This window comes from Indicator indicator, chromosome 4 (assembly GCF_027791375.1).
Source record: "Indicator indicator isolate 239-I01 chromosome 4, UM_Iind_1.1, whole genome shotgun sequence".
Classification (NCBI taxonomy): domain Eukaryota; kingdom Metazoa; phylum Chordata; class Aves; order Piciformes; family Indicatoridae; genus Indicator; species Indicator indicator.
In genome coordinates, this window is record NC_072013.1 from 32899426 (window position 1) to 32916550 (window position 17125).

General features: G+C 50.3%; 1 protein-coding gene across 1 annotated transcript; it reads right to left on the bottom strand.

Moving 5' to 3' along the window:
- Nucleotides 1-7271: 7271 nt before the first annotated feature.
- On the bottom strand, nt 7272-8985 carry GNG2 (G protein subunit gamma 2). The gene is made up of 2 exons (XM_054400183.1): nt 8899-8985; nt 7272-7400 (listed from the first exon to the last, which is right to left on the bottom strand). The coding sequence occupies exons 1-2, from the start codon at nt 8983-8985 to the stop codon at nt 7272-7274; spliced, it is 216 nt and encodes a 71-aa protein (XP_054256158.1).
- Between the last annotated feature and the right edge of the window lie 8140 nt (nt 8986-17125).

The following is a 17125-nucleotide window of genomic DNA, read 5'->3' on the forward strand; positions in this document are numbered from 1 at the left end:
TCCTATTCAGATGGAACCTCCTGGGTTCCGGTTTGTGCCCATTGCCCCTTGTCCTGTCACTGCACACCACTTTAAAGAGTCTGGCCCCATACTCTAGCCTTCCACCTTAGCTCTTGCTGAGCATTGATCAGATCCCCTCTCAGGCTGCTCTTCTCCAGGCTCAACAGCCCCAGGTCTCTCAGCCTTGCCTCCTCATAGAGATGCTCCATGTCCCTCAGCATCTTTGTAGCCTCCACTGGACTCTGTCCAGTAGTTCCCTGTCTCTCTTGAACTGGGGAGCCCAGAACTGGACACAATACTCCAGAAGAGGCATTTGTTTTCCCTTCTTGTTGTGCTCTCCAAAATTTAGACACCTGGGTTTTTTTACAGTTTTCAAACCATTTTTCAATCATCCCGATTTCACACAGACCCACTCTAGCCTGGAGCTGGCTCAACAACGTTTTGTCATCCTCCTGGGAAGCAGAAAAAGGGGTTTCTGGGCAGGGACAAGCTGAGGCTGAGCCTCTTTATTTTCTGTGCCATGTCCAGCTTGTAATTAGACCATTTTCCTGTGCTGTTGCTAGCATCATTTTGGCTGGAAAAAGGCCTTTAAGGTCATCAAGTCCAACCATTAATCCAGCACTGCCAGGTTGCCACTAAACCATGTCCCACAGCACCACATCTACACAGCTTTTCAATCTGTTCAGGGATGGTGACTCCACACCACAGTCCTGGGCAGCCTGTTCCAGGCCTTGACAACACTTTCTGTGAAGAAAATAATCCTCAGGCTTTGCTCCCAGACATATTTTGGTCATCTTCAGGGCGATGATGTGGTTAATGGCCAGAAAAAGTTTCTGTTCTGGCTGCAGCTTTCAGAAGGGCTCTGCACTAAGTGCCAGCCGGTGGGTGAAGTATGTCAGTTTAACTGGGAGGTTTGGGGTGGATTTGCCTGGAGATTAACTGGGGGAGGTTGGGTGGTTTTGCCTGGAGAAAGTGATGAGTCTGGATTGGGAGTGAGACCACCCCCGTTTCCCATCCCACCCCACCACCAGACATAGTGCTAACAGCACACCAAGCCAATGCAATATTCATCCTGACATTTCTCTCTCTGCCAGCCCTTCCCAGCTGGCAGCCAGCACAGCTGTGATGGCAGAGTGGCACAGAGCTGAGCCAAACCTCCCCACAGCCACACCTAGGTGGGACTGTGGGTGCCACTGCCACCCTTCCCCTTTGGGACCATTCCTCTCCCATTCACTGTCTCTGCAACATCTTGTTCCTGGTTCGCTGCAGCTGGCAGGGAGCCAGCTCTGCCTCCTTCAACTTTTACAGCCAGAGCCCACCAGCGTGCTGGTGACACATGTCAGTGGTGGTGTGCAGTGAGCAGTGAAGGCACAAACGCTGTGGTGTGGTTTGAAAGGAGACTGGGACCATCCCTGGGATGTGTGGCCATCTGAGGGCATGTGCCTCACAATGCAGCACAAGAAAGATGTGGACCTGATGGAGCAGGTTGAGAGAAGGCCACAACAATGGTGGGAGGGCTGGAAGCCCTCTGCTATGAGAATAGGATGAGAGAGTTGGGCTTGTTCAGCCTGAAGAAGAGAAGGCTCCAGAGAGATCTGGTGGTCTTCCAGTATTTGAAAGGGCAATCTTTTTACAGGTGCATGTAGTGGTAGGATAAGGAATGATGATTTTAAACTGAAAGAGGATAGACGTAGACTAGATAGAAGAAAGAAATATTTGATGCTAAGGATGGTGAGACCCTGGCCCAGGCTGCCCAGAGAAATGGAAGATGCCCCATCCCTGGAAATACTCCAGGTCAGGTTTGGGCTTGTGAGCAACCTGCTGTAGTTGCAGATGCCCCTGCTGACTGCAGCGGGGATCGGACTAGATGACCTTTAAAGGTCCTTTCCAACCCAAACCATTCTGTGATTTTATGATTCTATGTCCACCCCAGCAAAGGTGATCAGCAATGGGGGTAATGAAACCTCTGCCTGGGTGTGGTGGAACAAATACACAGCCTGTAACCAACATGGCCCAGTGCTAGCAGTCGAATGGGTCTCTCTGATCTTCCTCCACCTCTCATGCCCTTATCACCATCAGGACAGCCCTTGGCCTTTTAAACCCATCCAATTTTACCCTGGGTTTGGTAATCTTCCACTTCCTTGTTAGGTCTAACCCCTCCTGTAGCAATATGCTGCAAGTCCCTCAGAGCAAAGCCATCCCCAGGGACTGTGATGAGGTATTGTGCTTCTCCTCTCCTCTTCCTATTGCCTGCTGCAGATCTAAAAGGCTCAAATCTAATGAATTCAATTAGTGCTAATGGGTTTATTCTCATTAATGAGCCATACAGGACCTCACACCAGTGTTGGGGTGGGCAGCAGCATGGTGTGCAGGGAGCAACATCTTACCTCCTCTTTCTCTGGGCTCTCCACACCTCCTCCAGTTCAGCAGATGCTGGTGGCTCAGCTGCTGCTCTGGAGCTGAAGCCTGGGGAGGTGAAGATGAAAGAGAACAAGGCTTGAACATGGAGGAGAGCCAGCGAGGTAGGGCAACAGCTGAGCACTGCCTGGCTTGGCACGCTGAGCGGGAGCGGCGGCGTGGGAGCGGCAGTTGGCTTGCTCCGTCACGGTGACACTGATGGGGTTTTTATTTTTAAGCTGGCACAATGAACACAGAAAGGGAGAGAATCGTAGACTCACAGAACGGGTTGGGTTGGAAAGGATCTTAGAGACCATTTAGTCCGAACACCCTGCAGTCAGCAGGGACATCTGCAACTAGAGCAGGCTGCTCAGAGTCCCAAACAACCTGACCTGCAATGGTTCCAGGGATGGGGAATCTACCACCTCTCTGGGCAACCTGGGACAGGGTCTCACCATGCTCAACATCAAAAATTTCTTCCTTCTCTGTAGCCTGAATCTCCCTGTTTTAGCTCAAACCACCACCCCTTGTCCTGTCACAACAGGCCCTGCTCAGAAGTCTGTCCCTAGCTTTCTGATGGACCCCTTTAAGCACTCAAAGGCCACCAGAAGGTCTTCCTGGAGCCTTCTCCAGTCTGAACAACTGCAACTCCCTTGGGCTGTCCTCATAGCATTTCATTGTTGTGGCCTCCTCTGTCCCTGCTCCAGCAGGTCCATGTGTCTCCTGTGCTGAGGACTTCACAGCTGGCTCCAGCACTGCAGGTGGGGGTCTCAGCAGAGTGGAGCAGAAGGGCAGAATCCCCCTCCCTCCACCTGCTGCTCATGCTGCTGGGCATGGGGAGCTGAGAGTTGATCCCACCACTGCAGAACAGTCTCTCCAGGCAGCATTTGCTCTCATCACACATGGAAACCTGAAGTATCTACATGGCATCCATACCAGGTTTCATTCCAAACCCCATGCTTCTGCCTTGCTCCTGGCCCCAAGGATGACCTGAGGTTGAGCAGCTCAAAATGGTGGCTGGCTGCTTAGCTGAGAAATTATTTGCCTGTGAGAGCTCTGTGAAACCAGAGTGCAAATTCAGGTTGTGGTAAATTTGTTAGGAAAATCTGTAAAGCACTGTGGAAGGGAGGTGGATTTGAGTGGAGACTTGAGGGATGCTTTGCTTCATTGTAGCCTGGGAGTAATCTGGGCAGGGAGAGAGTCCTGCTCTCCATTGCCCCTTCCCTACCCTCCCACTACTGCAAGGAAACCTTATGGTTTTCCCAGAACAGCCCCAAATGAGGCCATTCCTGCTATAGGCTAGACCTTCAGAGTTTCCTCAGAACAGCCCCAAATGAGGCCATTCTTGCTCTGGGCCAGGGGATGAACCAGGCTGGATCCTGTGCTGGAGGTGATAACTGGGGAGAGTCTGTACTTGCTGCCAGGGGTGGGAAAAGGAGGAAAGTGATGGGAGAAGGGATGGATACTAAAGCCAGAACTTTCAGGTGCCTTTCAGTTTCTGAGTGATGGGGATCAAGTCTGATCCTACCCTGAACTGGCTCATCTGGTGGGAACAGGAAGCTGTGGCACAGCAGCTTTGAGAGGCTTCACGTTTCTTCGTTGATGGGCACCAAAGGTCCTGCCAGACCCCCCAGCTCAGCAGGGAGAACCCCTAAACCCATTTGGAACAGGACCCAGCTGCAACCAAGGCGGGAACCCACCTGCCCGAAGAACCCACGGATAAAGAACATCATCTCCAAAGGCTTGAAACAAATCCAAAATTTTATTTCCAACGAGTACACACAGAGCATCTGGGATGGGGATGAGCTACATCACAACGCCGACCTCCTCCCCACACTGGCTTGCGGTTACAGCCGCCCCCTCCCCAAAAGATTGGCAGCATCAGCTTGGCACTGGAGGGACAAACTCGCTCCCATCAACCTTGGCAGTCAAACCCAAAAAGTCCTTTTCCATTACTTCTTTAGAAGCCTGGGGGTAGGGTGGAATGGCATTTGATACCACGCTGGAAATCCAGCACCAGGATGGAGACGAGTGGTATTTTGGTTGTGAGGAGAAGTTCGGGGGTAAGGGGGGGGACTGGGGGTGTGGAAATGATCTTGGCAGGAGATCACTACTTGGCTAACAAAGGCATATCTGTGTAAACAGAAATATTGAGGTGAAATACCTGGCAGCACACCAACGTCAACACCACTACCAACAGAAAAATCAAGAGCAGCAACATAAAAACACCTTCCATGAGTAGCTTAGGCTGATTCAAAATTCCCCCTCCCCCCCCCAACATGTTTACTCTTCATGCAGCTTGATATCTTTGTTTCTTTATTAAGAATTTGAGTTGTAAAATACGTTAAGTTGTTAAAAAAATTCTTACAAACCACTTCATGACAGCGTTTGAGAAGGGGTAGGGTGGGGTGGGAGCCCCCACCACCACCAGCCGCCCCCTCAGGGTCAGACCGGCTGTGCTTCACTCTCTGTGATGGTAAATCAGCAGTAAAAAGAAAAGAAAAACCCGGGGTGGGGGTTGGAAACCTCTGCTTTGGAACACCCAGAGTGAAACCAGCTGCAGAGTGAACAACTTCATCCATCCTTCATCCTAAAGCTGCGTGAGCTGTTGGAAAAAAGGTCAGAACAAGAAGGTTGGGGAGGGTGGAAAGCCACCAGGGGAGGGCTTGGGGCCATCTAGGCTACTTGTGTTGTATAAACGTTCCCAGGTGCCAAAAAAGGTTTGAATCCAGTGTAAGAACAACTGGTCTTCTCTGGAGAAGACTAGAAAAAGAGTATGAAAAGGTAGAAAAACCAAAATGCACTTCTTACAGGCTAGAAAGAGTCACCAGAAAAGTACCCAAAGACTATTGCCCTCTTGAATCCATAGGGATTGTTAAGCTAATATGGTTTACCGTGGTCACTGCAGACCTCAAACCCCTAGGGGATGCTCACCTAATTTTGATCCCTAAGTTACAATTCCCAAAGTTTCTCAGGGGTTATAGATGAGTGGGGAAAGCCAGGAGGTGTTCTGCAGGGAAAGGAGAGACAAGCCTCATCCACCAAAGCATTAACCTGAGGTGGAGCCAAAAATGGTGACTTGTGTCCCCCTAAATGCTGACTGTGGATGACCTGGGCCTAGGAAGAATTTCCCCAGCCTGATGTGGAGCTCAGGCTGTGCGTAAACAAGGTATCAGGCACCTCCTTGAAGGGGTGGCCCCATGGCTCCCTAAGGTGCTCCCCTGCCCCTACCCATCATGTCAGGGCAAACAGGAGAGCTGGTGGGTACAAGAAGGGACAGAAGCATCTCACCACAGACCAGCATCCCACCATGGGTCAGCATCCCACTGTGGGTCAGCATTTTGTGGTGGAACAGCATCCCGTGGTAGGCCAGCATCCAATGGTTGAGGAGCAAACCACTGTGGGGAAGCATCTGACCATGGGACAGCATCTCACCACAGGGCAACATCCCATGGTGGAGGAACATCCCTCCATGGAGCAGCATCCCACGGCAGGCCAGCATCCCTCTGTAGAACAATGTCCCAGAGAATCTGTACAGAATCACAGACTGGTTTGGGTTGGAAGGGACTTTTAAAGGTCTTCTAGTCCAACCCCTCTGCACTGAGCAGGGGCATCTGCGACTAGAGCAGGTTGCTCAGAGCGCTGAACAACCTGACCTGGAATGTTCCCAGGGATGGGGCATCTACCACCTCTCTGGGCAACTTGCCTTCTGGTAGGGCAGCATCGCCCCACAGGGCAGAGTGCCCACATAGGGCAGGATGCCACCATGGGACAACATCCCAAGCCAGTCCCATGGAAAGGAGATGCTGCTGGGAAGCCAAAAGAGCAGGACAGGGACCAAGCGAGGAGGACAGAGGCACAGAGGTGTAGGAGAAGAGGAAAGACCTGGAAGGAAGTGATTAACTTTGATTTTCAGCTTTCTTGCTACCCCACAATGTCTGGGCCCTCCCCAAGCCCTTGCACCCAGGGGTTGGCACCTACTGCAATGCAGGAGGTATTTCAGGCACGTCTAAGGCATCACAGGAGTTGTCTTTGCTTTCAGAATTATCTTCTTGTCCTCCCTACTGCTTCTCCCACCAGCACATGACGTCCAAATGATAGAAAAGAAAAGTCTGGAGCGGATGAACAGATGCACTACCACCAAACACCGTCACAGGAGTATGAAGCACCAGCCACAACACAGGACTCACTTAGCTGAAGCTAACTATGGACAAAATGTTAGAAAGGAGGGATTTGCTGGAAACATGGAACCACCAGCACTCAGGGAGCAGGCAGAAGCTGTTGGTTCCTTTGTTGACCCACCTTGGGGTTCCTCAACCCCTGCGCTGCGCTGCCACCAGAAGGGAAAAAAAACCACGAGACCAAACATCGAGTAATGTCATCATCATCTAACCTGTCTCTAGATATCTGACAACTGAAACCGAGAAAAGGTTGGAAACAAAGTTTGGAAAGTGACCAACAATACCATTCTGAGAAGGTTTATACACAATCCATAGCAGTTACTTTGCTCAGCACAACTTCTGGTGCTTTAAATATGGAACAAACAATTTGGTGAGCAGGAAAGTGACACGAATTTATTCTTTACAATATTTTTTTTTTATTTTTTTTTTTCCCTTTTTTTTTCCTTTTTTTTTTTTTTTTTCTTTCTAGGCAACTCTACAGACTTCAGATCTTTTGCCTCATCAATGCAGATCATCTTATTCCCCCCAAAAGGTGGCCAGGTTCTTTAAACATGCACATCTCTGGAGCTTCCAGGCCGTATATTTTACTTATTTTTGTTTAAATTCTGTGGACTTAGCAGGTTGTCCCCCGTTCCTAAAATCTCTACATCAGTGTTCAGGGTGGCCTGAGTGCTGGTCAGGCTCCTCAAGGGTTTACAGGATCACACAGAAGAACTTCTTCTCTCTAAAGGGGTTTTCTGAGGCTGGGACGGGGGTCAATAATGGGTCCTCCTTGGCATGGGCTTCACAGTACGCCATCAGGTCTGCTGCTGCTTTTGACACCTGGAATAGAAGGAGCCCCACATTATGGACAGGCTGTGCTGGGGACATCCCACCCCAAGAGATCCCAGTGGTGGGGCTGAGCTCGCAGCATCCCAAAACCAGGGTATAGAACATAGCCTGGCCAGAGACCATATTGACATCCCTTTAGGGCTGGTTCTTCACCTTGGCAGGGTGTGCCTGAGCTCAGAGCTCACCTGGCAGGGAATTCTCCTGTGAATATCCTTCACATCCTTCACCCATCCACATCCTTCACTTGACTTGATCATAGACCTAAGCAGACACAACATCCGTGCCAGCTCTCCTTCCCATCCCTCAGCAGGGATGTCCACAGCCGCTGTCCACAGCCACCAACTCATCTATTTATTCAGGGCATGGCAACAACTCCTCAGCTGCCAGAGCTCACCTCAGCCCTCAGAGGTGAAGTTTTGCTTGCAAGCACCTAGACATGCTTCAGACTCCTCTCTCTGCAGGACCAACTGTTGTCCAAAAACACATTGGTGGAGAACGCAAATCCCCTGAGCTCAGTGCAGATCACAAGTCCTCTGAGCTCTCAAGCTTGATTCCATGTCCCAAAGCAGCAGTTCCACCAGGGTGGAGCAGAAAGGGTCAGAGCAGAAAAAACACCTCCCAGCAAGACTGAGTTTTCCTTAGGAAAGAGGTATGAGGAGAACTTTAATTCTAGAGTTTCCCTGCTATCTTCAAGGCTGAGCACTGAGCACTGCCCAAGGGACAGTTTTAACTGCAGCTGTGATGAACAGCAGTGGTTTGACCTGTTCTTGAGAAGGTGAGATGCTTGGGCACAGTCACTCCTTCACACACCCCAGCAGGGCTCCAGGTGAGACTTCTACAGGTGAGCATCTCCTGCTGACTACAGTCATGGCCATTGGGAGCATGTATAGAATCATGAAATAATTTTATTTGGAAAAGACCTTTAAGATCATCAAGTCCAACCTCTAATGCAGCACTGCCAGGTCACCACTAAACCACATCTCTCAGGACCACATCTGCACAGCTTTGAAATCCCTTCAGGAATGGGGACTCCACCACTCCCCCAGGCAGCCTGTTCCAGGCCTTGACAATCCTTTTGGAGAAGACAATTCTCCTTGAGTCCAACCTAAACCTCCCCTGGGGCGACTTGAGGCCGTTTCCTCTTGTTCTGTCACTTGTTCCTTGGGAGACGAGACTGACCCCCACCTCACTCCAACCTCCTTTCAGGGAGTCCTAGAGAGCAATGAGGTCTCCCCTCAACCTCCTCTTCTCCAGGCTGAACAACCCCAGCTCCCTCATCTGCTCCCCACCAGACATGTTCTCCAGACTCTTCAGCACCTTCCTTGACCTGTCTATAGATAATTTACAGCACCTCAACCCGTTAAACCTCAACAAACATTGCCCAGCACCACATCCCAGCTCCCACAACATGCTTTTGCTGGCTGTTTAGTTGCAGGCATCAACCTGCAGCATCCCTCTGAGCCAGCAGGCAGCTCCTGAGCCAGGCTACCTTTATCCTGTCGATGTTGGCTTCCATCTTCAGCTGCTCCACCAGCTTGCGGGCTTGCGCTATGCTGGCAGTGTTGTTGCTCGCCATGGGCAGGCCAGGTGTGCTCTCTGGATGGGCTGTGGGCACAGACACAAACAGGTGAGATGCTGGGCTGGGGAGAGAGCTGCTCACAGCCCTGAAATTCCCCCAGTCAGAGAATTACAGAATGGGATTGGTTGGAAGGGATCTCTAAAGGTTCACCCAACCTGCAGTCATCAGAGTCATCTCCAACTAGAGCAGGTTGCTCAGAGCCCCAAACGGTTCCAGGGATGGGACATACTACCCTCTAGGTATATGGGTAGTCATACACTGCCTCCTATGCCATTCCCCATTGTCTTCTCTCAGTCATGCTTAGGGGACACAGTCTGCAGGAGCAAGATCCCAGCTGAGCTGGACTTTGGCTTTTGCTCTTGCAGGAAAGGCTCTGGTGGCACTTAGGCAAAAGGAAGTCATAGAACAGGCCCTCCCAAGCAGTCCAGAGCTGCTGTGCCAGGCTCATTCCCCAGCCCCAGCATGGTCCCATATCCCTTGGCCTCCTTTGCTTTGTCCCTGCTGCCAACTTGAACATTGAGATGCTAAACAGGATGCTGGAGTTTCCTGTTTCTTGGGTTTTATAACCCAAGCAGGCTGGGGGTGGGACACACACTCATTAATTCCACGTCTTCTGGATCACGGATGTTTTTCCATCACCTTGGAACAGCCACAAGCTCCAGAAGCAGCAACAGCCAGAAACCCAGAGCTCAGCTCTCCCAGCAGCTGAAGGTTTTACAGCCATGGTGTGCTGGCCCCTACCTCTCTGAGGCTGCCTTTGAGCACAAAAACAGGGCTGTCTGGGGATGTCCTGCAACAGCAGAGTGCATCAAGCCCTCCACTAGCCCCTTGGGTGATAGGACAAGGGTGACATTTTAGGGTGACACTGATAAGGCTTGGATATAGATTCATAGAATGGTTTGGGTTGGAAGGGACCTTAAAAATCATCTAGTTCCAAACCCCTTGCCATAGGCAGGGACACTTTCCACTGGACCAGGTTGCTCAAGGCCTCATCCAACCTGGCCTTGAGTACCTCCAGGGAGGAGGCATCCACAATCTCCCTGGGCAACCTGTTCCAGTGTCTCACTATCCTCACTGTAAAGAATTTCTTCCTAACATCCAGTTTAAATCTCGCTTATTCCAGCTTCAATCAATTCCCTCTTGTTCTATCACTACAAGCCCTTGTAAAAAGTCCTTCTCCAGCTTTCCTGTAGCCCCCTTAAGGTACTGGAAGGCTGCTCCAAGGTCTCCCTGAAGCCTTCTCTACTCCAGGCGGAACAGCCCCAACTCTTGTAGCCTGTCCCCACAGAGGAGGTGCTCCAGCTCTCTGATCATCTTTGTGGCCCTCCTTTGGACCCACTCCAACAGTTTGATGTCCTTCTTGTGCTGGGGGCACCAGAACAGTACTCCAGGTAGGATCTCACAAGAGCAGAGTAGAGGGGCAGAATTACCTCCATTGTACTGCTGGTCACACTTGTTCAACTCAAGCCTATTGTGGGTGATGTAAGGATGTTTATGAAGAAGCTTGTCCAAGAACCTACAGAAAAAAGCAACCTGGCACTGAGGAAGGTACCTGTGCTCAGAGGTGACTGGAGAGCAAGTTTTGCCAGGTCCAGCTGGATTTCAGGATGGATCCCCCTCCCCAGCCACCCCTGCCCATTGGGAATCCCAAGGAAGGGTTTTACCAGAAGCAGGTCTCACCGGTGATTTGTCTCTAGGGGAAGATCTGCTCCTCTTGGCCAACCTTTAAACAAAGAGAATATAGAAAATAAAGGATCTGAGTTAGGTTGCTCTATCATTTACGGCACCAGGAAAACCAGAGCCCTTGCAGATGTCAGGTCCTATGTCTCAGGGAGGCAGAAAGGTTGTGAGTTTCCTTCCCTATGGCCCCTCTCTCCCACACCCCCCTGCACATGGCCCCCAGTGACACAGATTTGTTTGCATTCAGTGGGGTGCTCAGCACAGGAAGAGGTTTCAAGGCAGTGGGCAACCATCCGAAGGCTGTTGGCAGCTGGGCTTGTGGCTGTTGTCCAGCTTACAGTGAGCCCTACGGAATCACAGAATCACAAAATGGTGGGGGTTGGAAGAGACCTCTGGAGATCATCTAGTTCAACCCCCCTGCTAAAGCAGAGTCACCTAGATCAGGTTGCACAGGACCATATCCAAGCAGGTTTTGAATATCTCCAGAGGTGGAGACTCCACTGCCTCTCTGGGCAGCCTGTTCTAGTGCTCCATCACCCTCAAACTAAAGAAGTTCCTTCTCATGTTTAGATGGAACCTCCTATGTTCAAGTTTGGGCCTGTTACCTTCTGTCCTGTCACTGGGCACCACTGAAAAGACTGGCCCCATCCTCCTGACCCCCACCCTTTAGCTACTGATCAGCATTGAGAAGATCCCCTCTCAGTCTTCTCCTTTCCAGGCTAAAAAGCCCCGAGTCCTTCAGCTTTTCTTCATAAGACAGACATTCCAGTCCCCTAATCATCTTTGCAGCCCTTGGCTTCACCCTCTCAAGCAGTTCCCTGTTCTGCTTGAACTGTGGAGCCCAGAACTGGATCCAGTACTCCAGCTGTGGCCTCACTAGGGCAGAGTAGAGGGGGAGAAGGACCTCCCTTGACCTGCTGGCCACACTCTTCTTCACGTGCCCTAGAAGGGAACTCTTTTTGATGCAGCCTATGGCACGTCTGAGCTCGCTGTAAGATGCTTGGTGAGAAGGGATGGAATTTAACTGGTGAGAAGGGATGGATGTAACCATCTGGTGCACAGAACACGTGGTCAGGTGGGAAAAGCATCTCCCTGGGGAAGGCTGTCAAAATCCTCCTCCCTTCACCACAGCCCAACTCCAATTGAGCATCCCAGGCAGCCTAAGCTCCTGGGTCTGTCCTCATCAGGCAAAGCTCTGTAATGTCACTTGAGGTTCAGCTCAAGCATTTGTGCTGTTTCTGTGCTAGTTCCTCTCAGCTCTCCCCCAGTCTCAGTGCTGGAGGGGTGTCTGAGTAGCAGGTTACCAGGGTGCTTCTCTCCTGCTTCTGCTTTCAGTTGTCCTTGCAAAACCAGAGTGGATCATCACATTTCAGCTGGTGCTGAGTCAGTGGGAAAGCTAGTGGCCATCTGGGTCATCTGTGTTAACTGAGGTGCACACCAACTAAGTCCAATGGGTGGGCTTGATGATCTAAAAGGTCTTTTCCAACCAAAAAGATTCTATGGGTTTTATGCTGTTGCATGTTTTGGGTGCTGCAGAGACTCTTTTACTGCAGCAGATGTCATTCTTGGTTATGTTGTGCCATTTCATAGAGAGCACCATGGGCTGTCACTGCTCTGGTGGTGAAGAGTCACATAGGGAATGAAGTTTAATAGCATGGAAGGAGGCATGGAAGCAGGGAGAACTACTGAGAACTTTGGTATGGTTGCTATGGTCCTGGTCTTTAAAAAAATCATAGAATCACAGAACAGTTTGGGTTAGAAAGAACCTCTAAAAGTCAGCTAGTCCAACCCTCCTGCAGTCAGCAGGCACATCTGCAACTGCAGCAGGCTGCTCAGAGCCCCAGACAACCTGACCTGGTATAGTTTCAGGTATGGGGCATCTACCTCCTCTCTGAGCAACCTGGGACAGGGTGTCACCATCCTCAGCAGCAAAAAGCTCCTCTGGCACCATCTGTGGGTCACATCCCCTATCACACAATTTTCCAGCCTTTTCCCACCTCCCAGTTGGTTTTTCTCTGCTTTGCAGAAAATCAGTCTCCCTGCTTCTCCCTGCTGAACCAAAAGGGAAAGTGGTGGCTCTGCAGGAAGGAATCCAAAAGCACAAGCATCTGCTAGGGTGAAAACTCTGCTGTACAGAACCAAAGCTGCTCCTCAGAGCACCTCACGTCAACACCCACCACCAAGAACAACCTATTTAATAAGATGTGAAAGTCAGAACCTCCCTACTTCTTGGTTTCACTTAACATGTCATGTTTTCCATCACTGATGCACCAATATTTTCCACCCAGCCAGTAGCCAAGTGGGTGAACACCACTGGGGCAGGCAAGATTTTGGGAATCATTGAGGCTTGTTCCTACCAGGATTTTTTTTAAGTTCATAAATCATGCCAAGGTGGGTATTGGAATGGATTAAATTTTTCCATCTCTTATTCCTGCTGAGATTGCTCCTTCCCCCCTTCACATCCCAGCAGCTGAGGCCAGCCCTGCTCACTGCATTTGGAGCATCTCCAGAGAAGGGCAATGCAGGTGGTGAAAAGTCTAGAGCACAAGTCTTGTGAGGAGCAACTGAGGGAACTGGGGTTGTTCAGCCTGGAGAAAAGGAGGCTGAGGAGAAACTTTCTCATTATCTACAACTCCTTAAAAAGGGGTGGGAGTGAGGTAGAGGTTGGTCTCATCTCCCAAGGAACAAGAAATATGACAAGAGGAAATGGCATCAAGTTGTGCCAGGGCAGGTTCAGGTTGGACGTGAGGAAAAAGTTCTTCACCAAAAGGGCTGTCAACAGGAACAGGCTGCCCAGGACAGTGATGGAGTCCCCATCCCTGGAGGGATTTGAAAGCTGTGTAGATGTGGTGCTGAGGGACATGGTTTAGTGGTGGACTTGGTAGTTTTGGGTTAATGCTTGCACTTGATGATCTTAAAGGTCTGTTCCAACCAAATGGATTCTACGACTCTGTGATTCTGTCTCAAAGTAAGGGCTAACGAGGCCCCCACCAAGGCAATGGGATCTCCTGAAAGCTGCCTTTTCCTCCCCAAGCCCCAGGTGTATCCAGGATGGATGATGGAGCCTAGAGCCATGCCATCACAGTCCCTGACTGGCTGGAGCGTGGGAATCCCTCACCCAGGGCTGGCTGGGCTTTTTATAGCATCCTGTTGCTTTTCCTAAAAGCCATGACTAAAAATAGGTAGCTCAGCTGAAAAAGAATTACTAAACATATAGAGGAAAATACAAAAATATCCCAGAGGACAAGAAAATAGCAAAAAAAAAAAGCCACATTGCCAGGGGGTGGGAGCTGGTGTAGTCACATTGATCTCACCACCAGCTGCAGACCTGGCTTGGAAAAGAGCCTTAAAACCCCCAAATCACATGTGTCATTATTTCCTTAAGCAAAAAATAAAATGATGTTCTGAGCTAGATTTCTGCTCCTGGCCCTCCCATCTCACCTCTTCTCTGGGGCACAGGACCTTCAACCTCAGCAGTGGTTGCAGCTGCAAATCCCAGCTCCTCATCCACTGGGATTTTATTCCCTTTTCCAAGGTCTATTCTTTTAGGCCCTGTGTCCAACACGGTGTTTAAACCAGCAAAATGCGTCTCAGAGAGGTGTCAGCAAATAAAGAAATAAATAACTAAATAGCTCAAAAGGAGCTCAAGTGGAGCACAGCCTGTTTCCATGGAAACAGCTTCCTTCTCACACCAGCAGCCCATCCCTCCTGCCAAACTGGGGCAAGGGGGGATGTGTGCCCAACTTGGCCTCCATGCTGCTGTTTTCCCTGGGTTTTGGTGCCTGACCCCCATTGCTTCTGCAGCACTTGTGGTGGGTGCCAAATCTGTTGCCCATCATGCAGACCTGAACAGCTGTGTTTTGCCCCAAAAGCAACATCAAGGTCAGCCCCAGCCCACCACTGGCTCAGCCAGCTCTGAGTCTGCTGGCAAAGCTCATGGAATCATGGAATAGTGTTGGTTGCACGAGCCCTTTCAGATCATCAAGTCCAACCATTAACCCAACACTGCCAGGTCACCACCAAACCAAGCCTCTCAGCACCACATCTATGAGGCCATTAAGGCCCTCCAGGGATGGGGACTTCCCCACTGTCCTGGGTAGCCTGTTCCAGGGCTTGACAACCCTTCTTGGGGAGAAATTGTTCCTGTACCTCCCCTAGTGCAACTTGAGGCCATTTCCTCTCATTCTATCACTGGTTTCTTGGAAGAAGAGACCAACCCCTCCTCACTACAAGCTCCTTTCAGGGAGTTGTAGAGAGCCAGAACATCTCCCCTCAGCCTCCTTTTCTGCAGGCTCAACAACCCCAGTTCCCTCAGCTGCTCCTCACCAGATCTGTTCTCCACACCCTTCACCAGCTTCATTGCCCTTTCTCTGGACATGCTGCAGCACCTCAATGTCCTTGGACTGAGCACTCCAAAACTGCACCCAGTATTTAAGGTGCTTGCCCATGCTGAGTACAGAGGGACAATCCCTGCCCTGGTCCTGCTGGCCACACTATTGCTGATCCAGGCCAGGGTGCTGGTGGCCTTCTTGGCCACCTGGGCACACACTGGCTCATCTTCAGTTGGCCATCAACCAGCACCCCCAGGTCCTTCTCTGCTGGGCAGGTTCCAGCCACTCTGCTCCAAGCCTGGAGTGTTCATGGGGTTGTTGTGACTCAAGTGCAGGACACAGCACCTGGCCTTGTTGAACCTCAGCCCGCTGGCCTTGGCCCATTGATCCAGCCTGTCCAGGTCCCTCTGTAGAGCCTCCCTACCCTCAAGCAGATCAACACTGCCAGCTTGGTGTCATCTGCAAGCTTTCTGAGGGTACCTCCATTCCCTCATCCACATCATTGAGGAAGGTATTAAAGGGAACATTTAAATCTCATTATCAATGCACAGCACATGGAGCCAGAGGAAGCTCCAGCAAAGATCTTTCTCTTCCCTAATTTTCCTGAGGCACTAAATAATGAGCTCAGTACTGGAGCTGGCTTTGCAGAGAGCCTAGCACAGGATGTCCCCTCCATCCACACTCTGATGCAAGGAGAAACCTCCTCCCCAAGAGGCACATCCAGACTTGGAGATGAGGAAGAGGAAGGAAGGTATGCTTCAGCCCCAGAAGGTCATTTTCTGGGGGACAGCAGGGCTGTCCCTTTTGCCTGCAGAAGACACCATGATGTGGGTGGCACACAAAAGTCTCAGCTTTTTGTTTTCTCACAGGCATCCTAACTGCTCAAAACAAAGGCAAAGAGCAACCAACCTCAACTTCCTCCTTCTCTCAGTTTGGTTTCTTGTTTTTTGTTTGTTTTTTTTTTTTTAAGAGATTATTCAGATGAAGAACCAGCCACCAGACAGCACAGCCTGGGACATCTGCTCCCATCCCTCCTGCTACCATTCACAGGAAATGGTGGCTCTCTCCAGAGGGGTACCCTGCCAGGAGAATCAACCCACCCTTCTCCCACTCCAGGGATGGCACAAGGCTCCAGAACCATGGGAACACCACTGGGATTGTCAATCCGTGGAGATTTCCAGCAAGCCAAAAAGCTGTGTGATGTCTCACCCTGCCCATGGCCTTTGGGAATGAAGGAAAAGCCATTGTTTTAGGGAAAACACTGGGAAAAACTGGATGCTTTTAAATGCCCAAGAGATAAACCACTGCAGGTTAGACACTGGGAGGATGGGTGGTCTGGGAACTTGGCTAGATAGAGAAATAAGGATGGTCAAAAATTGAGGAATAAGTGTGTCCAATGAATAGGGGTGCTGAAATATTGGGCAATAAGGATGGCCAAATATTGAGGAATAAAGATACCCAAATACCAGGGTAAAAGAGTAGCTGAGTATCACCTTCCTGCCACAGCCTGAGTTTTCATCCAGATTCAAAATACCATCACTGCCAGCTCACATCTGTCCCCCAGCAAGCCCTCTCTGTGCTCTCCACACCCACACAAGCTCATAGAGAGGCTTCCTGGTGACACACAAGGACAGACAGGCTCCTTGCTACCTGGTTGTGATGCCCCATGGAAAGGAAAAGGTCTCAGATGTCACATTTGAGTGTGACACACCAGTAAGTATGGCTAAAGGCATGCATCCTGTCACGCCATCCCCATCACCACCCTTTTCAGCTCTGCACTGCAGCACAGCACCAAAAATGAAACTGATTTAAGGCTTGAGGGTAGGTTTTTTTAAGTTGTTTTTTCTTTTTTTTTTTGGAGGGAGGGGGTTGTTTGTTTGGTTTTTTAACTGAATGAACAGTTAAAGCACGCCCAGGAAGAGTGAAAACTCCCTTAGCAGAGCAGGAACTCAGTGAGCCTCTGCCCTGCCAGTCCTTGGGTGGGATGGAAACGAAACCCTCGTAGTAAAGGATGTGGTTGCCCTTTAAGCTGCAGTCAGGCTTTAGCCTACCTAGATTTAAGAAAACCCAACCAAGTTAAGAATTGTGTTTCACAGAATCATAGAATCAGATTTTTTTTGTTGTTG

What these genes read in the sequence shown, in the direction of transcription:
- GNG2 (XM_054400183.1), bottom strand. Translation starts at nt 8,985, where the DNA reads ATGGCGAGCAACAACACTGCCAGCATAGCGCAAGCCCGCAAGCTGGTG. An exon ending in CCAACATCGACAGGATAAAG is followed by an intron (nt 7,401 to 8,898) that starts GTAGCCTGGCTC and finishes CTTCTATTCCAG; the next exon opens with GTGTCAAAAGCAGCAGCAGA.